The sequence below is a fragment of the Lotus japonicus genome, chromosome 2 (assembly GCF_012489685.1).
Source record: "Lotus japonicus ecotype B-129 chromosome 2, LjGifu_v1.2".
Lineage (NCBI taxonomy): Eukaryota > Viridiplantae > Streptophyta > Magnoliopsida > Fabales > Fabaceae > Lotus > Lotus japonicus.
This window is the reverse complement of record NC_080042.1, coordinates 69101607-69126899: the sequence shown is the minus strand read 5'-3', so window position 1 is coordinate 69126899 and position 25293 is coordinate 69101607. Positions and strand designations below refer to the sequence as shown.

General features: G+C 37.6%; 3 protein-coding genes across 5 annotated transcripts; 2 read left to right on the top strand and 1 right to left on the bottom strand.

The window, feature by feature from the left end:
- Positions 1-2766: 2766 nt before the first annotated feature.
- Positions 2767-4825, top strand: LOC130739098 (uncharacterized). Of its 3 annotated transcripts, none has more exons than XM_057591329.1 (4): positions 2767-3359; positions 3466-3651; positions 4178-4373; positions 4467-4825. In XM_057591329.1, the coding sequence occupies exons 1-4, from the start codon at positions 2973-2975 to the stop codon at positions 4616-4618; spliced, it is 921 nt and encodes a 306-aa protein (XP_057447312.1). In that variant the 5' UTR covers positions 2767-2972; the 3' UTR covers positions 4619-4825. The 3 variants fall into 3 exon arrangements, with proteins under 3 accessions (XP_057447312.1, XP_057447310.1, XP_057447309.1); XM_057591327.1 differs by having other exon boundaries at positions 4178-4382; XM_057591326.1 differs by having other exon boundaries at positions 4178-4825.
- Positions 4826-12973: 8148 nt separating this feature from the next.
- LOC130736933 (leucine--tRNA ligase, cytoplasmic-like) lies at positions 12974-14832 on the bottom strand (the record flags this gene model as incomplete). The annotated part of the gene is made up of 1 exon (XM_057588706.1): positions 12974-14832. A coding segment is annotated over one exon (1716 nt), but the record flags the coding sequence as incomplete, so codon positions are not given.
- A 2652-nt stretch (positions 14833-17484) lies between these two features.
- Positions 17485-24702, top strand: LOC130739097 (histidine biosynthesis bifunctional protein hisIE, chloroplastic-like). The gene is made up of 6 exons (XM_057591325.1): positions 17485-17635; positions 18432-18608; positions 23309-23554; positions 23660-23755; positions 23851-24002; positions 24264-24702. Exons 2-6 carry the CDS (start codon positions 18465-18467, stop codon positions 24478-24480), a joined length of 855 nt encoding a protein of 284 aa, XP_057447308.1. The 5' UTR covers positions 17485-17635; positions 18432-18464; the 3' UTR covers positions 24481-24702.
- Positions 24703-25293: the final 591 nt, after the last annotated feature.

The window sequence follows — 25293 nt, the reverse complement described above, 5'->3', positions numbered from 1 at the left end:
CTGTAACATCGAAATATTTTACAACCTATTATATATATTCACATGTTTTCCAGGTATGGGTACCCTAACCCTAGTGTGTATATATATTCACTTGTTTTACAAGCTTAAATTTAATTCATAGATAACCCATTTCTGAATGTGCTATAGGTAGAGGAAAATACTACCCAGTCCCAGTTAACTATAAGAATGCACCATTTGTGGTTTCATTTGCATTTACCTATGAGAATCCTTTATGCCTAGACAATGTAAACAGACCACAGTTTACTAAGCAGAGAAGCAAAGGCCAAAGAAACAAAATACCAAACAGGGGCAAGAGAAGACCAAAATCATACCGGTGGGAGGTGGAGGAGGGCTGGCTGCTGAAACCGGCGGCGGCGGCGGACGACCTCCTGACGGCGCGGCGGATGAATTTCAGTGGAGTAGAGCCGATCTGAAGAGCCCCAACATCCAAAAGCGCAACAGGGAGAATGAGACACACAACCTTGGATGGTTATGATGTGTTTGGATGCGCAAATAATAAAAGGATTTTTTAAGGAAAAATATTAATTTTAGAGTAGTGTAATTTTACATCACTTATTTTGACTGATTACAGTAGGTTAACATATTTTTTAAAAAATTAAATATCATTAAAAATTTATCATATATTAAATTTCTTTAAAAAAATGTGTTGACCTGTTATAATAGATTAAAAAAAGTGGTGTAAAATTATACTACTCCAAAAGTGGTGCACATTGGGGGTCACCCAAAAAGATAGAATATATCTACACAGGTTTGATTTAAGTAAACAATGTATTTGCTTATAAAAAAAGTAAATGAGAGTTGTGGAAGAAAACAAAATTTGTTTGGAGAATTAGCTCATAATGTTAATGTTCGCCACTCGAACAAAATTGACTCTCGTTGATGATATTATAAGAAGAAAAAATAGGATATGCATAAGGTGATAACTGATAAGGGTTAAAAGTAAAGTATATAACCTTTTTTTCAACGCACAACCTTGAAGTACATATGGGTTTCACTCGTTAACTCTTCATCTAACTTCTAATCCAGATGGACATCATTAAAATTTTACTAGGAAAAACTCAACAGAACAAATAGAGTGAAGGAAAAATAGTACATCATTTTATAATTTGTCATTAAATTAAACATTATCTCATTAAACACTCTTACACAAAAACACTTATGAGAAAAAAAAAAATGATAAAAAAAAGGAGTGTCATGCATTTTAAGAAACTTTCCGAAAGGACACAAGATTAGATACAAGGAGAGTGCCCCTAGCCAAATTTTATCATGAGACAGCAAAGCATATTTTGCTAAGAAATGAGCTGAATGATTTGCTTCCCTATACACATACACATGAGGGAAAAAAAGGAAAACTAGTAGTTAACTTGTGTATTCTTGTAATTAAAAAATCATGACAAATACCTTCTGGTTACCTGCATCAGACAATTCTGTCCCTTGTAGTTTTGGTAAAGATCAAACTATCATAAATTAAGTTTTTTTTTTCTTAACATTTTGTTAATACACCGAAAAAATGTGAAGAAAATAATGCATAGGCTTAAATATGTTGGGGCCCCTATAAAATAAGGGTCCTTTGGTTTAAGCCCCTACAAAAAAATTCTTTGGCATACACCCTTACATGGAAAATAATATGTAGCTTTAAGCCCCTACCGTTAACAACCGTTTAAAAAAAACATTAAGTGCTGAGCTGGAAATGGATGGTCGCTTCTCTCTCATACCTGACTATCCACATCATATTCCACCTCATATATTATTTTTCATTTCATTTTAATTACTAAATTAAATTTCAGAAAGGAAAAAAAATTCCAGCAGCCACTGAAACCCTCTTCTTCTCCCTCTGTGCTCATAGTCCATGGCCACCACACTGTCTCCTCCATCATCCATCGCCCCCTCCTCTTCTTCACCATGGCCACTTTGCTCAAAATTTCGTAGATGGTCACAACTTCGTTCATAATCTGATCAAATTTTGTAGAGATCCTTCAAAGCCACAACCCAGATTTCAAAATCCCCCCTCATGGCTCTCATTGTCGATCATCACCATCATCACGCACACCATCATCTTCGTCGTCATCATCATCGAAATCGTCGATCTCCAACCCTAAATTGCGGAGTCGACGACCTGGAACGCCACCGTCACGCCGCTGGTTTAAAGGATGGTGAAGGGCGCTGCAAATCCTATTTCTCTTGATTGATTTTGGATCTGAGATTTTCAGGGTTTTTTTGGATTTGTGGGGTTGTTGGTTTTGGATTTTTCATCTTCAACCTTCTCAATCTCATTCGAGTCTGCTTAAGGTGGCAGCTGTGGGAAGATGCAGAACAAAGTGTGGTGGTGGCTGCTAGGGCTTCGTAAGAGGAATGAATGTAAGTATTAAATAAATATTAAACTCTGGACAAATATTAACAACGTAGCTTCTGGTGTAGTGGTAATGCATAAGCCAATTAGGGTAGCAAACCTGAGTTCGAATCCTACCCAGTGGCATGTTTTTTGACATTTGCACTATATGCCTACATGACCTGCCACGTCAGCGTCCGTTAGCTGAGTCAGCATCATTTAGACGGGACATAACGGTAGGGACTTAAAGCTACATATTATTTTCCATTTAAGGGTGTATGCCAAAGAAATTTTTTTGTAGGGGCTTAAACCAAAGGACCCCTATTTTATAGGGGCCCCCAACATATTTAAGCCTAATGCATATATATATATATATATATATATATATATATATATTCAGTGGAACACGAATAAGGGAAGAGAGAGAGAAACTTAGCTTTTTGACAAAAAGTTGCTCATCACTTCTTGCTTATTTGCTAAGTTTTCCAGAAATCGTACAGTGTGGAAATCAAAGAACAGAGACGATGTCGTTTTGTTTCCATGTACGAGGTTTATAGCACTGAACACTGAACACTCAACCACACTCCAATCCAACGTCTCAATTCTCTCCACCACCACCATCATGTTCACACTGGCCACCATAGAAGAAAAGAACAAGAGGAAAATGTGTGATCAGGAAGTGAACCAGCCTCTCTCACCTTCACGATCACCATCAAATCCTCCTCAATTTCAACTTCACCCAAGCACCCCAGAGAAGATCCCAAGCCCACACATTCAGAAACGAATGCAAGGAGACACTTGCTTCAAGTGTCACCAACAAGGTCATTGGAGTTGGTTTTGCCCTTTGAACTCCCCCAACAACAAGCCCCTCTCATCATCTTCACACTCACCCACTCACCACTCCCCTCAGAACATTCACTGCCGTTGTGGCTACGGTTTTTGCATCATCAAAACCTCCAACAGCGAGAGAAACCCGGATAGGAAGTACTATTCCTGCCCCATCAAAAGGGTATGCCTCTAACACCTTCAAGTTAATTTCGACCTTTTGTGATTCCCAGTTTTAAATTATTGATTTTCTTAAGTGTTTCTCTGTTGGGTGTTTTTTGTTGTTTTAGGGGGCACAGTGTAAAGGGTATGGATTTATGAAATGGTGTGATGAGCCTGTTGATCAGAGTGATTTGCAGCCTCCGTTGTTCAAGTACCCTGAGTGTGAATGCAGAGCTGGAGTGTGTCGTAGAGTGAGGGGACCAGAACAGAGTACCAATGCGGTTAAGTACTATTTTGAGTGCCCTGTGAAAAAGGTATGGTATGATCATCATCATTTTGGTTTTCTACTTTTCTAATGGTTCTATGCTTCCTGAGTCGCTGGTTTTTAGTCCTAAATTTTTAGTGCTAAATGACCTCAACTTCTTGATATGTCCATTGGTTGTGAAACGTTTGCAAGTTTTATGTACTGAAGCTTATGTATGCATCATTGCGTATGATATTGACACTTAACACATGCTAAGAGTAGCAATTTAATTGCCATATTCATCTTGTTCTTGACTCTTGAGGGAAGATCAATTAATTGTAGGGTGAATGATCAATTGGGTTTAATGATGATGGTGAAACATGTTGTGGTCAATAAGGTAAGCACCATATGACTAAAATATCTAAAATAAAAAGAGCTAGTTCTTTTAATGTGGTAACAATTGATGTTAATTTAGCTGATTTCTCTCACAGATTGTATAGTAAGCATTATTTTCAGTTATCTTGGGACTGTATGCATTGGCTAGTAGATTATTCTTTGGGGTGTACTACTATCTGTTTATTTTTGTTTATCTATAGGGTCATGGATCATGTGGATACCAAGTGTTAGAGGATGAAGTGCTCAACAACACAAGCCTTGCTCCTGTCCGACAAAGCATGTCTGAAGATTTAGTGCTCAACAACACAAGCATTACTCCTATCCGGAAAAGCAGGCAAAGATCTCTTGATGAATTTTACCAAAATGTTAAAAGTTATAAAATTGAGAATGGCCTGGGTAAGGGAGGTAATTTCCTTGGACAAACAAAAAGGATAAGAATCATGGACAATTATGAATTTCTCTCATCCTTGGTTATATCTGAAATTCCAGAAGGTGAAGATGCGGGTGCACAATCGCACAAGAACTCTCAACAACCTCCACAAGAGCAAAAAGGATCAACTCCGGAAACCAGTACACACAGCTCAAGCCATCATCCCTTCCCCAGTTACAACCCATCACTGAAGCAAACCACACCCGCCTAGCTCAAGGACAATCTCTCAATGCATGATCCATTGTTTCCTCCAATCTATCACACCGTAGACAAAAAATAGTAGGGACTACTGCTCCTTTATTCCAGAGCCTTTTACGCGTCAGAACAATGCTTCTCAGATAGATTAAATATTTATGTAAATTTTTGCTACTTGTGAGTGCTTGAGAATTTTAAATAATTTATTATTTTCTTAAGTTATTTTGAGAAGCTTATAAAAAAATATTACAACTTGAAATTGAATCTTATTTTTGTGTCCCCCTAGGATAGCTCAAGTGGTAAGAACTGGGGACATATGGGTTGGGTAGGAGAGTCAATGGATCAATTCATGGCGGGTGCAATTTATCTTTCCGATATACAAAAAAAAATCTTATTTTTGTGGTAATAGTAGTTGAATTCAAATTTTTAAATAACTCCTTACAAAATTATTCTTTACTACTTTATGTCCTTAATGTGATTTTACATGAAAAAAACACTTTTATAGTTTTATTTTTTTCTTCATCAGTAAATGACTATTATGATTTCATATACAAATAATTTAAAATAATATTTAAAGTAAAAAAATTATTATACTATCAATAATTATAGATGAGGCATCTAGAATAGTATATAAATGAATTTCAGTTTTTCCAAAAAAAATGAATTAAAATAATATCAATTTTTATTTAATTTTAAAATCAATTTTTTTAAGTTGAAACAAACATGTCCTATCTATATGTAAATAGAGGTAAGTGTGGGTAAAGTTTTCTACTCGCACACAGTGCATCCACATGCCTGTGCCTATGCCCTGCCAGTGACCTGTCCTAAGAATTGAAGGATGGATGGTTTGGAAAGAAAAGAAAAGAAAAGAAAGGTTAAAGAAAGGAAAAAGAAAAGAAAGGAAAAGAAAAGAATAGAAAGGTTAAAGAAAGGAAAAAGAAAGGAATGTGGGGTGATTTCTTAGGTTGTTTGGTTTAAGAGAAGGGGAAAGAAAAAGTGAGTGGAAATAAAAGTTTGTATTTATGCAATGACAAAAATACCCTGATCTCTCTTTTATTTTTAAAATATGTAAATAATCTTATACTTTCTCATTCAAACTGAAAATAAAGGAAAAAAATTACATTACAAAAAAAAACTAAAAATAAAGGAAACAACATTTATTAAAAGAAAAGGAAACCGCACTAGATAATACGTTTTACATTTAAAAAAAATGTATTTGAAAAAATGTATATGATTTAACATTTATGATAATATACGTAAGCTTTTTTTTTTTGTAGATATCATCAATATATGGATGAAAAGTTAGTTTCCGATTTTTTTAAATCATAGGCAATATAATATTTAATAAACTGAAGGGTATTATAGTCTTTTGAATAAAATAGTTAAACTTTTTTGATTTCCGTCCGGAAAGTTTTTTAGGGTGGGCCCCACTAAGATTATTCTTTCCTTCCCCCTCTTTCTTCTAAACCAAAGGAGGGAAAGTTTCTTGATTTTGGTGCTTTCTTTCCTTCTCCAATCCTTTCTCTTTCTTTCCTCCAAACCAAACAGCCCTATGTTTTGAGCAAATTTTTGCCTTCTAATTAGTAACAACTAATTTTCAAAATTAATTATCATTTACTGTATTGATACTATACGATTAATTATTGGTCAATTACCATGAAAGCCTGAAGAATTGTTGTTAATTAATTCAAACTTAAATCTCTAACATATATACTTTTCAACTACCTGAATCTCTCAATTCAAAATCAATTATACATTTATTTCTTAATTAATTAAAAAATCATAATAATTCACACAATATCAAAATAAATCAACAAATTAAATATCTTATTTAAAAATTAAACAAATATTCCCATAACTTGCGCCCCAAGCACACAGATTCCTTCATGCTATTCAGACATGGCGAGCGACGGTGGTGGGAAGAGCACTGCCCGGAGGGATCGTCTAAGGGAGATTGAGGTCAAGGTTCAAAAATGGTGGCAAGACAACGACGTCTTCAGGGCGGAGCCCGGCGACGCGCCACCGAAGCCCGGCGACAAGTTCTTCGGGACTTTCCCTTTCCCTTACATGAACGGTTACCTCCATTTGGGTCACGCGTTTTCCCTCTCCAAGCTCGAGTTCGCCGCCGCCTTCCACAGGCTCAGGGGCCCCAACGTCCTCCTCCCCTTCGCCTTCCACTGCACCGGCATGCCCATCAAAGCATCCGCCGATAAACTCGCCAGAGAGAATAAAGATCCAGCGCTTCGGGGACCTGCCAGTTTTCTCTCAGGAACAAGAGGAGGAGATTCCTAAGGAGGATGCAAATGAAGGTGGTGGGAAGTTCAAAGGGAAGAATAAGAAGAAGAAGTCCAAGGTTGCTGCTAAATCAGGTGGACAGTTGTACCAGTGGGAGATTATGAAGAGTGTTGGGATTTTTTATGATGAGATATCAAAGTTTCAGGACCCTCACAAGTGGCTTTCTTATTTCCCACCTTTGGCTGTGGAGGATCTCAAGGCTTTTGGGTTGGGTTGTGACTGGAGAAGGTCCTTTGTTACTACTGATATGAACCCATATTTTGATTCTTTTGTTAGGTGGCAGGTGAGGAAGTTGAAGTCAATGGGTAAAATTGTGAAGGATGTCAGGCATACAATTTTTTCTCCTTTGGATGGACAACCCTGTGCTGATCATGATAGGGCAACTGGTGAAGGGGTTCAGCCCCAAGAGTACACTATTATCAAGATGGAGGTGGTTGCACCTTTCCCTCCAAAGTTTGAGGTGCTGGAGGGCAAGAAGGTGTTCCTTGCTGCTGCAACTTTGAGGCCTGAGACTATGTATGGACAAGCAAATGCTTGGGTTTTGCCTGATGGCAAATATGGAGCCTTTGAAATCAGTGACACTGAGGTGTTTGTAATGGGACATAAATCAGCACTTAACCTTGCCTACCAGTATATATTCCGTACTGTGAAGTTCCAACAGTACTCTGCAACCTGCATGGCTTTAGAAATGAATTGAAGTACAAGAACTGATGATTGTGTTTTATAATACAGATAGATGGCCAATGAAACACCTGATGAAGTAGCAGCTATGTGTGCCCATGTGATACTGAGATCAAAATCAATATTCAATGCCAGTAAGATGTTGAAAAAATTGGTGAGTAGTATAACAATAAGCTTTAATCGGTAAAGTGATAGTGTTTTTGTGAAACATGAATTATTGGTGTGCCTCTAAGATAAACATTGATTCCGTCTCTATATGTATATGTAGGGGATGATGGATTCCGGATTCTGTATAAGCGTAGCTATATAAAATGGTAGAAGACATTAAATCTAAAATATAGCTTGGTTGCAAGTTTGATAGTTTAGAAGTTTCATTCACTTAATATATTTTTTTGGCACGGCCCTAATTTGCATTGTGTTTTGTCGCTGATTGGGAACATTGCACTTGGCCACAATTTACTATCAATCCACATGTTATTTTTTATTAACTGGTTATAATGATTGTTACAACTTGAACATAGAAAGGGAGCAAAATGTTTATCATAATTAAGAGAATCTTATATAGTGCATGGGGTAGTGTTCAGAGTTGAAACGAACCGGTAACTATCTCGCTATGTAATTGGTAGCATTGTTCAGAATTTCATATCTAATCTAACATGCATACATGTTCAGAATTTCATATCTACACTATCAATCCACATGACATTTACACGACAAATGTAACACACGACTTTCACGATCCAGTAACATTTGAAGTCTGTTTGTCATGTTTAGTAGTGTCATATATATATATATATAGAGAGAGAGAGGGGATGCGTATTAGATTGGTCTGTTAGGGGTTATAAAACTTTCTCGGTGGTGTACACTTGACATTTTTAACTAAATACTCTTTTCGGTCCTATTTATAAGCATGAAAGAGAAGAAAAATCTTGGTCCTTTTTATAAGAACCAAATGAAAGTTTGAGCTATATTAATTATTTTTTTCCAATGATGCTCTTATTAATTCTAACTTGTAAAATGTGTCTCATTAATTATTCTCTCTCTTTCTCACTTTCCAACACTAAATAAAGGGTAATTTTGGAAGTTTATTTTGATTCAAGGCATTTTATCTAGTTTAACTACATTTCTTAAATTATGTGAATTTTTTTTTTCTTATAAATAGGACCGGAGGGTGTAGAATTTTAAAATTGCTTTGGTCTTATCCATTTGTTAGTGCCCGTTTGGCATCCCGTTAGAAACTTGGTGTTTGAATTAACGTGATTTTGTTAAAATGATTTTGAGTAAAGTTGTGTTTAAATAAACGTGATTTATGTTTGGATGATTTATAACAAACGTGATTTTAAAAAAATGAATATTGTTTCGATGAAAATAATCAAATCAAGTTTGTAATTATAATGAATATTGTATGAATTATAATATAGGGTTAAGCATTATATTAGTCCCTGTCTTTGTGTCGTCGTCTGATATAGGTCCCTCGCCGGAAAAATTATTGTAAATGGTCCTCATCTTTGCAATTTTTTTGAAGCGGATCCTCGCCGGAGTTCCGAGCTCCGGCGGGTGCTTAAATGACATGCTGACTGGGTTTAATGAGGTGATGTGGATTAAAACAAAAATTTAAAATTTAAAAAAAATTACACGTCAGATTTTTAAACCTAATTAACATATTTCTAATCATAACCCTAATAAAATCAACTAAATTAATTCCCCCCAACTTATTTCAATTCACCCCAAGTAACCCAAATCCCCAATTCAAACAAAACAAATTAGGGTTCATATCTTCTTCACCCTCAACCTGCAACCTCACTCTCACCATCACCCTCACCCTCACCCTCACCGTATCTGCAGTTTCCAACCCATTCTCCACCGTCAGATCTTGACGTCGACCTTATTCTTCTTCCTCATCGCCTTCAAGCACGCGCCGCACCCATTTCGGGGGGATTTGGTAGAATTGGGGGTTTAGGGTTTTGAGGTGGAAGTTGATTTAGGATTTGGGGGTGCTGGAAGAAGGAGAGAGGAGGAGTGTGCCTTGAGAAGAGGAGTGGAGAAGGGGGTGGTGGTGGTGGCGGTTCTTCTTGGTTGGTTATGGGTTCGGAGCAGACGAATCGGGTTTGGGTTTCTTGAGACCCGACATGAAGACGTGAAGTTGGGTGGCAGATTTCAACAATGAAGCCGTGAACTAAGGTTTGTTGGCTGTGGATTCGGTGGAAGAAGGGTCCACCTCTACTATCTTCCGCTTGAAGAACAAGTGGGCATGACCAAAAAGGAATCAAGCTCTCTCCTTTGCAACATGAATGCATCGAAAGTGAGTTCCAAAAGGTGAGGAATTAGAACTACACATGCAACAATGAATACTTCATCATAGAAGTTGTGTAAGGTTCTAAATCAGTGGGAGAAGCTGAAATTGAAGCCCAATGGGTAGTTGAAGAAAAATCACAGTGAAGATCTGGGTTTGGCTTCAATTGCACATGTGAAAGAGAAAGAAGAAACACAAAGAGAGGAAGAAGAGGGAACGTAAGAGGAAACACAGAGTGGAAGAAGAAGAAACACAGCGATGACTCTGGTAGGGCATGGGGTGGATTAATGAATTTGATTTTTGATGATTTCTGGGTTCAAGACTGTGTTGCTATTGTGATTGAATTGGGAATTGAGTTTAATTTGGGGGAGAAATTAATTTTATTAATTAAATTAGGGTTAGAATTAGTAATAGGTTTTAATTTTGTTAATTATCTCATGTGTATTTATTTTTTAGTATTTTTTATTTTTTTTAATTCCACGTCAACTTCTTTAATCCAGTCAGCGTGCCATTTCCGGCGAGGATCCGCTCCAAAAAAATTCAAAGATGAGGACCATTTACAATAATTTTTCCGGCGAGGGACCTAGGTCAGACGGCGACACAAAGACAGGGACCAATATGATGCTTAACCCTATAATATAAACTATGTTTTTTTTACGTCATGCTATATGTTGAATGAAAGAAATTAATCGAACAGAGAAAGGATCTGTTGAATAAAAAAACTTAAAAAATCAGAGGTGGGATCCAAGCAGTGCGAACCAGTGGACGCCGCTCGAACCGGTGGATGCCGAAGCGTGAAGGACGGAGGGCAATCAGAGAACGACGAAACGAGAACAAGGATCTGGTGGATGGGTCTAGAAGAAAACAGACAGAGGTGTGCGAAACGGAGGTGACGTCGGTGCGTTTGAGCAAACGCTCATCCAAACGGTTACAGGAAACTTCAGAACCACGTTTTAGATAACGTAACGCACGTTTGAACTCAATGCCAAACAGGCCCTTAATTTGTTCTATTGGACCTGATGTTGACCAGGTCATAAATCTTAGTGGGCAGTCTGTACTATTTTAACCCCTACGAAAAGACATGCTAATGAGTTAAGTGTATTTCCAACATCAATTCTGGAGAGGATCCAGCGAAAAATGTAGATAAAAAATGCCACCAATAACTTTATAAGTAACGGATCACCATCGTGCACGATGTTCATTTCATTGTTGGTGCTCTCTCGAAGGGTAGTAGAAAGTCAAAAAATAACTCATTTGTACTCATTCCGCACACATTTTAAGAAAAAAAATATGAATTAATGATTGAAATTTGTAAGAAGAGATAGGTGATGTGATAAGAGCATCTCCAATGGAGTCCTTATTTTGGGACCTTAAAATAAGATCCGGATCTTATTAGATCTCACAATTGGAGCTATCCTACATGGCATGAGATCTTAGCAAAAGCTAAGATCCGTGCCTTAGCTCAGGTACTCTCAAATGTGAGATCTTAAATAAAATAATATTTTTTCTCTCTCCTTCAATACCATAACCAAAGTAAAAATTAGGGAGGGAAATAAATAATATAAATATATTGGGTATTGTGGGTCCAGTCAAAAAGTAAAATAAGATCTTAACTACTAGAGTGAAATGTGCATGAAGACCTTATGAGTGTCTTAAATCCTATGTGGCAATTTAGGCCCACAAAAATTGAGTTAAGTCCCAAAATAAGTTCCTACCATTGAAGATGCTCTAAGAAAATAAAAATGATAGAAAGAGTAAATGAGTACAAATAAAATGAAGGAGACTGAGATATATCAATAAATTAAAACTAAAGTAGTGCTATGTATATAATAATAAAACGCCACGTATATAACTAAATATAACTAAAGAACATCTAACGTTCAAAAAATAAAAACTAAAGAACATCTAGCCAAGTGGTAACCGGTACCGATAGATGTATCTCTATAGAGTTCGAAACTAGAGTAGCACCATTTGTGTTATTTTTATAAGGGTTAATCATCTAATTGGTCCCTGTTTTTGTCTCGCCGTCCGAAATTAGTCCATTCCTGAAAATTTGCAAATCTGGGTCCTTTCATTTGCAATAAGTTTGAAGCAGGTCCTCGCCGGAGCCCGGAGCTCCGGCGAGTGATGAATAGACATGCTGACCGGATAAATGAGGCTGACGTGTCAAGGGAAAAAAAATACAAATCAGTTTTATTTAATTAAAAGTCCCTAATTAACCCTAATAACTAACTAATCTTAATTAACTTACTAACACTAATCTAATCAACATCATGAGGTTTCCAGAACAGTTTCTTCAACAAGACTTGTAAATCCAGAAACACAAATCAAAATCCAGAAAACAAAACCCCAATCATCACCACCACCATAACCAAGCATAGAAAGAATTGAAAGGGGAAGAAAAGAAGAGCATAAAATAGAGCACAGGCAGAGAAACAAACACTGCACAAAAGTGGCTTTTTCAAAATCTGTTCTAATTGGGATGAGATATTACAAATAATAGTGCACCTGTATATATTGTCCATTATCATACCATTAAGTAAAAAATAAATCTGTACCATAAATTATCACACCAACTTGCCCAACAATGTGAATTTAGTGTGACAACTGACAAATATCGCTTGCTGAATTCACACAACACGCACCCACCGTCCAAAAAGCCACCAGTGGATGAGGAAGAAAACTCACAAGGTTCACATGGGTAATCAGAGGCAACCCTCAGAAACTCCTTCTGTTGAGAATTCAAGTGCGGAGTTGGAGTCTCACATTGGTTAAGTGTGGGTGAGGAGAAGAGTTTATAAGAGATGTGACCCATAAACCTAATGCCTTAAGGTTTAGGGTTAAGATGTGGCGTTGATATCTCTTGGTGTCTTGCTCCTCGGCCCATGGGCTCCCCTGTCTCCCCCAACACCTTCGACCATGATCTGAAGCCCCATCTCTCTCTCTCTCTCTCTGGACCATGATCTGAAGCATTTTTCGACCAAAATCCAGATCTAGCAAAAGGATGAAGCAAGAAAACGAAAATGGGGAGGCAAAACAGCAGGTAATATCAGATCAAATAGGAATTGGACAGCAACATTTTAAAAAGCTTCATAGCACAGATGTCTGTGCTGAGTACTTGAGTTTCTCAATAATAACAAACATGAAACAACCACTAATTAATAATCAATGACAACCAAAGTCTTATCTCACATAGTGAAGTCGGCTATAACCACAAATTAACAATCAAAATAACAAAATTAAAACTAATCAATTTTCTCAGACTTGGTTTTGAGAAAGACAGCAGTTGGATTTCCAGGGGATGAAGGATTTTGGGTAAGTACATTAGCTAAATCTCCAGCTTTAGCCACAGAATCGGCATCAGCTGCAGATAAGATTTCCACATGTTCTAGAGCTAACTGTCTCTTTATCAAGTCCAAGTTTTGTTTAAGAACCTCCATTTCACTGAATCTCAAATCCAGCACCTCAGCCCCGTGTTCATTGGCTTTACCCTTCATATAATTCAAGAAAGGCCTACATTGCTGACAAGAGTGACCCCTATGTTCCAAAGCCTCCAATATCTCTGATTCCGGAGCAAAAGTTCGAGTATCTCTATTAAATTTGTTCCGGAGAATGTTCAGGCACTCCACTTTCCAATCATCTAAATGTTCATTTACATATATCAAGCCTGCAGTCACCATGTACTCTGAACCTAAAAGTTGCTTCTGAAGTAGCTTCCTTATACGAATAATAGAATCATGCAGAGATTTATTGGAACTCTTCAGTGTAAGATCAGGAACATCTGCAGTTGGCCAGCCTGCCTTCACCATAAAACCCTCCTTCTTCAAAAGCTCTCTCCAAATAAACTCTGCATAGTGTGGGCAGATAGGTGCTAGAAGACGTGTCTGCACATCCATAAACCGCCACACCAACTCACGATTGTAACCTTCAACCCCACATGAGAATATATACTCATCCTTAGCAATCTGAAGCTCATAAAAGCCAGTCCTGAGAGCTTCTCGAAACATGTAGTTGGAGTAATTTTGCTCAGTTGTTTTGACAGCAATGTTAATCTCGTTGGCAAACACGCGATCAGCCAAAGTAGATGGAGGACCGATTGTCATAGAAGATTCTGCAGCTAAAATCTTTTCATACCATTCAATCTCTTTAGTGAGTCGTTTAATTGTCTTATCTGCTATATTGAATTCAAAATTGGCATCATCAACGCCATCACCAGCATTAGCTAAAGCAAGTCGTGTAGCATCAGCAGAATACTCTTCAATTGTCTGGCGAATAGTTCTGAAATTTCCAGTAGACTTGGACATTTTGTTGTTATTGAGCTTTATGTGCCCATTACATCTAAACCCACGGGGCCAGTGGTGCTTGGACATAATTGCAGTATGGTTGTAAAGGCAGAAAGTAAGATGATTCTGGATGGGATCCTTACCAGAAACTCGAACATCAAATGGATACCAATACTCAAATTCCTTCTTCATTATGTCTAAAAGTGATGATGAAATATCGGTAGACTTGGGGAAAGGTCCATCACAAAAAATATAATCCCAAACATCATCAGTCAGGTGTTGAGGTTTAATAACAGATTGATCAGTGGATCCATACATATCACCATTTTGCAAATAGTGGACAATGGTGTAATAAGCCATGTAAATAGTGGAATCCGATATAGACTCAACTAAGAACTGATCATCCCATGGTATGCGTGTCCCAAGACCAAATGATCGTGAGCAAGCCCACTGGTTCAACCAACTTAAAGTATGCTCAAATCCATGTCTTGTCTCATCAGAAAACAAGTTAATGCTAGACAAGCATTCCTCAGCTAACTTCTTCCATTCTGATTCCCCATATGTAATGTACCACTGTTCTGTCAAAGCTACAACACATTCATCACCGGATCTTGACAGCACCTTCTTCTCTGGCTCACTGTACACAATAGCCCGACCTGCAAGTGTGGATCCAAAAGTTCAGGTACTAGGGCAAGATATATACATGCATGATGCATACATGTAAAACAAAAACATAATAAGAATTAACGTTTACAGATAAAACTTTGGTTTATTATTACCGCAGAATTATTTTATATTGTCATCTAATAATCATATGTTCCTATTACATTCTTAAATCAAAATGCTGTCTAAACTGTAACCAATCTTAGGCAGAAAAAACAAAAACTGTAACATCGAAATATTTTACAACCTATTATATATATTCACATGTTTTCCAGGTATGGGTACCCTAACCCTAGTGTGTATATATATTCACTTGTTTTACAAGCTTAAATTTAATTCATAGATAACCCATTTCTGAATGTGCTATAGGTAGAGGAAAATACTACCCAGTCCCAGTTAACTATAAGAATGCACCATTTGTGGTTTCATTTGCATTTACCTATGAGAATCCTTTATGCCTAGACAATGTAAACAGACCACAGTTTACTAAGCAGAGAAGCAAAGGCCAAAGAAACAAAATACCAAACAGGGGCAAGAGAAGACCAAAATCATACCGGTGGGAGGTGGAGGAGGGCTGGCTGCTGAAACCGGCGGCGGCGGCGGACGACCTCCTGACGGCGCGGCGGATGAATTTCAGTGGAGTAGAGCCGATCTGAAGAGCCCCAACATCCAAAAGCGCAACAGGGAGAATGAGACACACAACCTTGGATGGTTATGATGTGTTTGGATGCGCAAATAATAAAAGGATTTTTTAAGGAAAAATATTAATTTTAGAGTAGTGTAATTTTACATCACTTATTTTGACTGATTACAGTAGGTTAACATATTTTTTAAAAAATTAAATATCATTAAAAATTTATCATATATTAAATTTCATAACAGGTCAACACATTTTTTTAAAGAAATTTAATATATGATAAATTTTTAATGATATTTACTTTTTTAAAAAATATGTTAACCTACTGTAATCAGTCAAAATAAGTGATGTAAAATTACACTACTCTAAAATTAATATTTTTCCTTAAAAAATCCTTTTATTATTTGCGCATCCAAACACATCATAACCATGGGAATTGGGTTTAACACCCCAACCCTTAGGCTTCCCGCCCCACTTAAAGTGGGGAAATTATGGGAATGTGTTGAAAAGTTTGACGGCATTCGGATGAGCCCAAAATATATCTCTAATCACTTCCGATCCGGGTTCATTTCGTTCGAAGTGAACATACTTCTCACCGTCCAACTTCTTCAACAAGTATTGTATCTCTGTCAGTGACCCACGAACGGATTGTCTGAACCGCTTGCAAACACCATAAATTTGTTGGATGGTAGTCAAGTTTGAAGGATCTTTTTCCTTCAAGGACGCCAACATCTTTCTAGGTGGAACCCAAGTCTTAGCCTGATTTATCACGTCCTCCTTCGCCTCACTATTCAGTCTACCAGCGTAATTGTGGCCAACTAGTGACTCAGCTGCGAGATGGATGTGTCTACCGTCCATCACCTTCAACCACCAACCTTTATCATCTTTCGTACGTCGTCCTTTTAGCCTAAAAGGACAACCTGTCTTTTGTGTTGACGTTCCTTCAACAAGATCCGGTTCTTTGTAGGGAATATACGCACCATGCTTCTCACACCCCAGAATGACATATTCTTTTCTTCCCTTCGCACCACTATCAGACTTTGTTGTCACCAAAACAAAATTATTTGCCATAGAAATGTCGCGAACCCATTTCATAAGATCATCTTTCAAAGGGAAACGCTGTTTCAGGATAAACAAGGCATAAGGCATAAAACAAGGCATAAACAAAGCAAACAAAGCATGCAAAAATTTGTGCAATGAGTACCTGATCAGTATGATACAAATGAGAGACATCTATAGATATAATCGGAGGTTCAGCTAGTGATGGTTGCTCCTCTGGATTATCATTTTCCAATCCAGCAGCATGTATCAATTGTGATTCACCAAAGAAAAATGACTCTGTCATCCCTGGAACAAAAACGGTAAATCAATAACCGACCATATAACGGTAAATCAAATTCCGGTACTATAACGGTAAATCATTTACCGATTCAGTTCACGATTCAGCAGCCTAAATTACCAACTTAACTAACTAAACTAACTACTTAAACTAACAACTAACTACTTAAACTAACTATAAATAAAGTACCAAAGCTAACAACACTTACCAGAAGTTAAAAGCTTTCCCTTGGTGGTGGTGGTGTTGGTGGTGGTGGTGGTGGAAATGTGGAGATGGTGGTGGTGGTGGGAAGGTGAAATGTGAGGGAGGAGTGGAGTAATGGAGAATAAGGTAGTTTGGGCGAGTTATGGGGGGCTGGTGGGGGGTTGTTGGAGGGAGGAGTAATGGTGGAGGGGTTGGTGGAGGGAGGAGTAATGGTGAAAAGGTGATCAAACTTACAGATTACAAATCGGTAAATGATATACCGATACAATATTAGAATCGGTTAATTATTAACCGATATTGTTCTTCGTGTTCTGGGTAATGGGATGAAGGTGTTCATACTGAGGAACAATAACGGTAAATCATTTACCGATTGGTATTTTGACATCGGCAAATCATTTACCGATGGGTAGTTTTGGAATAAAAAAAAAATGCTGGGGCGCGTAGCCTAAAGGGTGGGGTGCCAAACCCAAATCCCCATAACCATCCAAGGTTGTGTGTCTCATTCTCCCTGTTGCGCTTTTGGATGTTGGGGCTCTTCAGATCGGCTCTACTCCACTGAAATTCATCCGCCGCGCCGTCAGGAGGTCGTCCGCCGCCGCCGCCGGTTTCAGCAGCCAGCCCTCCTCCACCTCCCACCGGTATGATTTTGGTCTTCTCTTGCCCCTGTTTGGTATTTTGTTTCTTTGGCCTTTGCTTCTCTGCTTAGTAAACTGTGGTCTGTTTACATTGTCTAGGCATAAAGGATTCTCATAGGTAAATGCAAATGAAACCACAAATGGTGCATTCTTATAGTTAACTGGGACTGGGTAGTATTTTCCTCTACCTATAGCACATTCAGAAATGGGTTATCTATGAATTAAATTTAAGCTTGTAAAACAAGTGAATATATATACACACTAGGGTTAGGGTACCCATACCTGGAAAACATGTGAATATATATAATAGGTTGTAAAATATTTCGATGTTACAGTTTTTGTTTTTTCTGCCTAAGATTGGTTACAGTTTAGACAGCATTTTGATTTAATATTGTATATAACAGTTTCTGTAGGAGAGGAAGGACTCTGCAATTGAAAGAAATTTATGGTCTTTTGACATGTTTCCCCTGAATTTTAAATTGAATTCATGGTTTTATTGCCTTCACTTTGCTCATAGTTATTCTTATTATGTCCCTTAGATCAAAGTGCTTTCTGCATCAAAATCTTTAGAGTTTAGACTAGACATTTTTCTGCATTTATTCCTAATATTTAAATTTTAAAAAATTATTTGTATCTTAAAGGTAGACAGACTGCATAGGTTAATTTTTTTAATTTAAGGGTTTTTTTTTGTCTTTGGCCCATGTGTGTTAGGGTTAACTGGGTTGAGGGTTCGCCCTTATTGGAGGTTCTATGAATTGGTTCCTAATAAAACATTGTTTGTTTCCTTACAATTGCACAGGCAAGTGGTTGTCAGAGGTGGTGTTTCAATTCAATGGCTGTTTCCTACGTTCACATGCTTCAATCTGCCAGAGGTTTCCACAAATGCAACCTCTCATTTTCCAGTCATGAGTATCCTAGACGCAGTTACAAGACCCACCACTTAGTTTTCGCTTCTATGCACACATCAAACCCCAAGGTACTTGAATGTGAACTAACTATTGTATTTCCTATATTCTGTGTATGAATGGTCTTTGAGCCCTTTGGTTTGCTTAGATGCACTGTAATCTGGGTTGTGTGGAGAGTTTTGCACTGCTCTATGCTGGTTCTACTGTGTTTTCTTGCTGATGCTAGCTGCCCTCTATTTCCCCTCTGTTGCCTAGTGGTTTACAGGAAGCCAGGCTTGTGTTTTGGTTTATTGGTAGCTGATTGCAATGGGTTTTGCTGCTGCGTGTTGGTGTTGAGCTTACAATCATGGTTGCTGGTCTGGAATGCTATGATTACTCTTTCTAGTTGCTGAAATTGTGACTCTTTCTATCTAGTTTTTCTCTAGTCTTTTAGTTCTTTTATGTTTGCTTATTTTTTTCTTTCCTTGTATTAAGGGTTGGGGCACCCTTCGTGCTCCCTTAATGCAATTATTTGGCTGATAAAAAAAAAAACTATTGTGTTTTCTATGATTTGATTGCTTTGCTTAGCATGTTGTTTGGGAAATTGGCAATGGGAGTTCTTGAGAAAATAGGGGGAAAAGTGGGTTGCCTTTGTTTTATTTTATTTTTCATTATCAGATGGTATGTTTTTAATGGGCATTACAAAATACTAGCTTGTTTCAATTTTGTTTACTGATCTACAATTTACATAAGGCTCTGTTTGGGAGTTTATCAAGATTTTGTATTGGCCAGTTAATGGTGCATTCTTCTTATTAGGGTGGATCTTCGTCTGGATGTTAAAAGATGGTTCTCATGATGATTTTTGTGATTGCGTCCTTGAAATAGGTAGTACGGTGAATGCATTGTTTTTTTGTTTTAGAATCGGAAGCCAGATTCATGCATAGATTTGTCTTTGTATGAAACTACCGCTCACCTGGTTATTTATGTTACTGAGAGATCATTGTCATTCCGCTCACTTGGTTATTCATGTCACTGAGAGATCGTTGTCATTATATAAATAAGGCGTTAGAGACCACAAAGCATGCTATCTAAAAGGAATTACCACTTTGTTCACTATCTGTTACAGATGGTCATTGTTTAGGATTTCATATTATTCATGATGTAGTGGTAGTGGACATGCAATTTGATTATGCATTATGTTTAATTGACAATTAGATTGTGTACAAGTATCTCGGTCAATCATCTACTCTGCTTTTGATTTTATAAAATAATTGGTTACATTAGCATCTATCAAAGTAGTTATGCTTATTCCACTTGAATTTGATAAAATAATACTTGTATTTCATTGATTAATACTTGACTGAAAACTACAATATATATAGACTAACAAAGAGATAAAAAGAAACTAAATATATCTAAACCTATCTCTATTTAAATAGATATCATCTCTATTTAAATAGATACTAATCTAAGATATACTAATCTAAGATAGAGAAACAAATCTAAACTATATCTCAATGAGACAAGACTAATTATAAACTAAATCTTAATAGATATTCAACACTCCCCCTCAAGCTAAAGCTTACTTAGCTTTAAGCTTGTAACAAATCGAACCCAAGAAGAACATTATCTTAATAGATATCCCTTAATAATGACGATCTTGGTGAATCTCTGAATTGAATAACCTTTCAAACTTCGAGTAAATCCATGGCAGCAAAAGACAACTTCTAATACTTCAAATTGAATAATCTTTTGAACTTCTGCTAAATTCATGGGCAGGCAAAAGACAACTTCTCATACTTGATCTGGCTGAAATTGATGCAAGACAAAAACCAATTCTTCTGGAGTGTCGTAGGGTAGCTGAGCCAGCAAACAAGGGCGAAAAAAACCAGCAACAATACGCCCGAAAACAAAACAAGGCTGAAGCAACAACTCACCAACAACAACCACACAGAAATAAAACATACTTGAGGTCGACCGATTGATGGCTTCTAAGACAAACAATGGTGTCAACTTTGACACAGACAACTCTCAAACATTAGAGAGTGGGCCAGCGCCACTCGCAGCTGAAGCCCTAAACCAGAACCAATAACTCTCAACTAGAGAGTGGGCCAGCGCAACTCGCAGCTGAAGCCCTAAACCAGAAAACCAAACAACTAGAAAACCAAACAATCGAGACGAAACAAACGAAGGTGACAATGTCACCTTCAAAACCAAATTGCATAAAGTCAGCTAAGAGCAGTATAATAAGAGCATCTCGAACAATGAGACGCAAACAACAACTCAAGTCTCAAAATCCAATGCGGAACCTGAGCGTGAAAACAGAGTTAAAACTCTAAACCAAACCAAACCAAACCAAACTAAACCAAACCAAACCAAACCAAACTTGGCCAACAATGAGAGATGGCACGAGAAACGTTCAAACAGGGTCAAAACAGCAAACCCACAAACCAAACAGGGAGAGGACGACCGGATGATCACAACTGTGACGACACAACACACGTCAAAACAGAGGATCCTTAAAACCAAACCTAGCTGATACACAAAGAGGACCAGCTATAACAAAGCAGCGGAGAGAGCGGCGCGTGGACTTCACACGCAGAGAGATGGGAGGCACGTGAGGGTGCGTGGCTTGAAATCCGACGGTGGTGGCTGACCATAGTCTCTAATAACACTTCCCCTCAAGCTAGAGCATATATGTCATATGCATAGCTTGTAACAAATATTATTAACTCAAGAAGCCACTGCTGTCGGAGAGAGAAATTCACACAACACTTCCCCTCAAGCTAGAGCATATATATCATATGCATAGCTTGTAACAAATATAATTAACTCGAGAAGAGAAGCTACTGCCACACAATGCAATGCGGTAATCAGAAATCGTAGAGACTTGAAATTTCCCTTCACCGCCTACTCCCAACGATTAGGTAAAGACTTTTCCCTTTCAAACAATAGCAGCTTCAATATTGGACTCTAAGAAAGAGTTGCAGTGCACATCAGATGCATACATCCATTCAACAGAAGAAATATTACCAGAGTAACCCAACTCACTAATTGAGAACTTGGCTGGACCAAAGAGCCACCTTGTATCTCTCTAGTTTCTTCATACATGGTAGTTGTAACAGCAACATCAACTACTTCAGGATGCAAAATTAACACAACTTCTAAATCAGCAGGAGCAATCTGAAAGCCCTTGTATTTGATAATACCTTGCAAGCGATCAGATAGCGATCAGATGTATGTATATACTCATCCTGATTGAAATAAACATCTCCAATAACCATCTTTATCTATTGTTGAAATTGTGGCTTCCTCATTATTCACGTATCTTGTATGAAATCAAGATTAGGAAAGTTTGGACAAAGTAATAAATATCCGCTGCATTCAAAGGTGCTGCACCACTGGAGACCTTAATCAAACTCTGCCGCTTGCTTCCATTAAAATAATACCAGCCATTGACCATACAAAGACCACATTACTGAATCAGTACAATCTCGAATTATTGACCACGCCATACAAAGAATTCGTATTCCATTCCTTGCGCCGCAACAGATAAGTATGAACGGGGTACCGTGGGAGAGACATAGATATTCCTACCACAGATTCTTAGTGTTCACTAATCAATGAGACTCGCCCACTCAAGGACCAACCTTGCTCAAGATACAGGCGGCGACGCTTCAGGGAAAAGATGGAGGTGTTTCTGATCCGTTTTGAGCAACTTCGGAAAACGGCGGTGGAAAGACGTTGACAGTGTTGAACGCCAATAGTGACTGCCAAGAACGTGACAAGAATCACTAGGGTTTCAAGAGAAAGGGAACCATGATCAGAAAGAAACGAGGCCGTAAGAAAACGGCTAGAACTAACAAGCGCAGAAGCAAAGTATGAAAAATAAATCCAAAGAGATTTGGAAAGTCACCATGAGGGGGCTCACGGGGATTTGGAAAGTCACCATGAGGGGGCTCACGGGGGAGGAGCCCCCTCACAGCGGTAGGATCGAAACTTGCTCTGATACCAACTTGAATTTGATAAAATAATACTTGTATTTCATTGATTAATACTTGACTGAAAACTACAATATATATAGACTAACAAAGAGATAAAAAGAAACTAAATATATCTAAACCTATCTCTATTTAAATAGATATCATCTCTATTTAAATAGATACTAATCTAAGATATACTAATCTAAGATAGAGAAACAAATCTAAACTATATCTCAATGAGACAAGACTAATTATAAACTAAATCTTAATAGATATTCAACAATTCCTAAATGGAGGTGGTCACATGATCGAGAATCAACTTGAAATTTCTGCTCCTTCATCACGAGGCTTAAAAACTGAGGTAGACCAGAACTTACTGAAAGTTCTTTCTGGTCTTTGAACAAATCATTTTTCTTTAGCTACAATATTAATGCCTGCTTTGCTATCTTCAAACCTTGGGTGTTGTTTTAGTTGTTTGATTTTCTATCCTAAAGTTGCACTTTACATTAAATTGCGAAGCTGGTCATGTAAGTAATATTTATATTTTTGGGTTGAAATTGGGGCACCTCATGTAAGTTTTATTTATATTTCTGGGTTGAAATTACGTAATAATTTAGTTCCATGGGATTAAGTTCGGAAATTCTTTTGCACTTTTATGGTGATTGTAAATGTGTTGTTGATACTAAAAGGAAAGCTCATCCTTTGTGTTGCTTATGAAATTTCTTGGCAATTGTTGTTTTCATTTCTTCCTTATTTTAATGTTATTTCTGATTTTTTATTTCACTTTAAAAAGTTCAAACTTTTGTCAGGTAGACTCATTTCTGGACAGTTTAAAATGGGATGATAAAGGTTTGGCTGTGGCAATAGCTCAGAATGTTGACACAGGAGCCATCCTAATGCAAGGCTTTGCAAATAGAGAAGCAGTGGTTACAACCATATCTTCTCGCAAGGCCACATTCTATAGCCGGTCACGATCAGCATTGTGGACGAAAGGAGAGACCTCTAATAATTTTATCAATGTTCATGATGTCTTTCTTGATTGTGATCGCGATTCCGTAAGCTCTTGCCTTCTCTCCCGATGGAATTATAAGTGTTTTCCTTTTCTTCTTTGCATTAGTATCATATGGAACCTTGATTACTTTTTCCCCCTGGTTTCTCAGATAATATACCTTGGAAAACCTGATGGGCCTACCTGCCACACAGGAGCAGAAACATGCTACTATACATCAGTCTTTGACTTGTTAAAAGAACAAGTGGTTAGTTTAAATTGATTCAAACAAGCATGTTATTGGCTTGTTTTGTTTCAAATACAGTCTGCAATATTCAAATTTATTTGGGTTTTTTTCTACAGGCTGATGGAAATAAATTGGCATTAACTTCTTTGTATGACTTAGAGTCTACAATATCCCAGCGCAAAGCAGAGTTAGCAGAAGTAGAAAATGGAAAGCCTTCTTGGACAAAGCGATTATTGCTTAATGATGAGTTGTTGTGCTCTAAAATCAGGTTGCGTATATATTGGCATGTTCTTCTGTTCAGTTTGAATATAAGTAACAAACCTTTTCCCCCTTTTCTTCCCCCGAAAAATCCATGTTGTCCATGCTTCAGTTATTGCTAAGCCTTTTAGCTGATACAATTGCCTCTGTGCTGAACCTTTTGTTTAAAATACTAATTTTCTTATGATTCACTTTGCTTGAAGAAAACATTTGGAGTAAAAGCTTGTTATCTCTATGACTTCAGATTGTAACTTTATCTTTCTACTTGCAGAGAAGAGGCAAATGAGTTGTGTCAAACACTAGAGAGTAATGAGGACAAGTCGCGTACTGCTTCAGAGATGGCTGATGTACTGTACCATGCCATGGTTTTGATGGCACGGAAAGATGTCAAAATGGAAGATGTTTTGCAGGTTCTTCGGCAAAGATTTTCCCAATCTGGTATTGAGGAAAAGAGAAGTCGTGCGTCCCAGAAATCAGTGGACGGGTGAGTGTTTTCCCAATATATATAGCTTGTGTTCTTACCTATGTAACTCTGGTTGAGTTAGGGTAACTTTTGTTCAATAGAGTTCAGTTGAGAATGTCAAGAACACCATGTAAGATGTAACTGTCATTCTTCATTTTCCAGAGTGATGTTTTACTCATTTCCAGAGGTTTTTAGTTAATTGTATTTACAATTTTACATGCAAGGTTGCATGCTTAAATAGCGCAAACTGTGAGACTATGATATGCTTATTAAGTGTATGTTTGTTTTGGCGTTAGAGCCAACGCAAACGTGATTTCACGTATCTCAAGGTATTAACGGAGAAGTTAGAATTTGTCACGTTAAGTTTAACGTGGATCGGAGAATTAAGATTTTGTACTGTAACTCCGTTACCTATTTTGTTAGTGCTGCCACTTACATTGTGATCTCGGCGCACGTTCCTCCTCACGGTTGCCCTTTATTCTCCTTACCACTTTGTATCTTCCCTACCGATGACTCCATTTCCAGTAATAGCTCCGTTGATCCCATTTCGTCTATGCACTCTACACTGCAAGAAGTGGGACTTGCCTTGGAAGCCTTTAGTAGATTACTTGCTGCCCCCATTGCCCACAATCACCGGATTCAATATCTATAAATTTACATGTTCATTAGTTGTTGATGCAATTGAGTGTTTAATGCAAATATCACATCTTAAAAATATTATGGGTATCACAGAGTACACTATGGATCGAAGAATGATGAATAATTAATTAAGGATATTTTTGTAAGAAAATAACTAAAGTTGGAGCAGTTTTTTTTAAGAATCACTTAAGAAGGTGTT

What these genes read in the sequence shown, in the direction of transcription:
- LOC130739097 (XM_057591325.1), top strand. Translation starts at nt 18,465, where the DNA reads ATGGCTGTTTCCTACGTTCACATGCTTCAATCTGCCAGAGGTTTCCAC. An exon ending in TGCACACATCAAACCCCAAG is followed by an intron (nt 18,609 to 23,308) that starts GTACTTGAATGT and finishes AACTTTTGTCAG; the next exon opens with GTAGACTCATTTCTGGACAG. An exon ending in TTGATTGTGATCGCGATTCC is followed by an intron (nt 23,555 to 23,659) that starts GTAAGCTCTTGC and finishes CTGGTTTCTCAG; the next exon opens with ATAATATACCTTGGAAAACC.
- LOC130739098 (XM_057591326.1), top strand. Translation starts at nt 2,973, where the DNA reads ATGTTCACACTGGCCACCATAGAAGAAAAGAACAAGAGGAAAATGTGT. An exon ending in ATTCCTGCCCCATCAAAAGG is followed by an intron (nt 3,360 to 3,465) that starts GTATGCCTCTAA and finishes TTGTTGTTTTAG; the next exon opens with GGGGCACAGTGTAAAGGGTA. An exon ending in TTGAGTGCCCTGTGAAAAAG is followed by an intron (nt 3,652 to 4,177) that starts GTATGGTATGAT and finishes GTTTATCTATAG; the next exon opens with GGTCATGGATCATGTGGATA.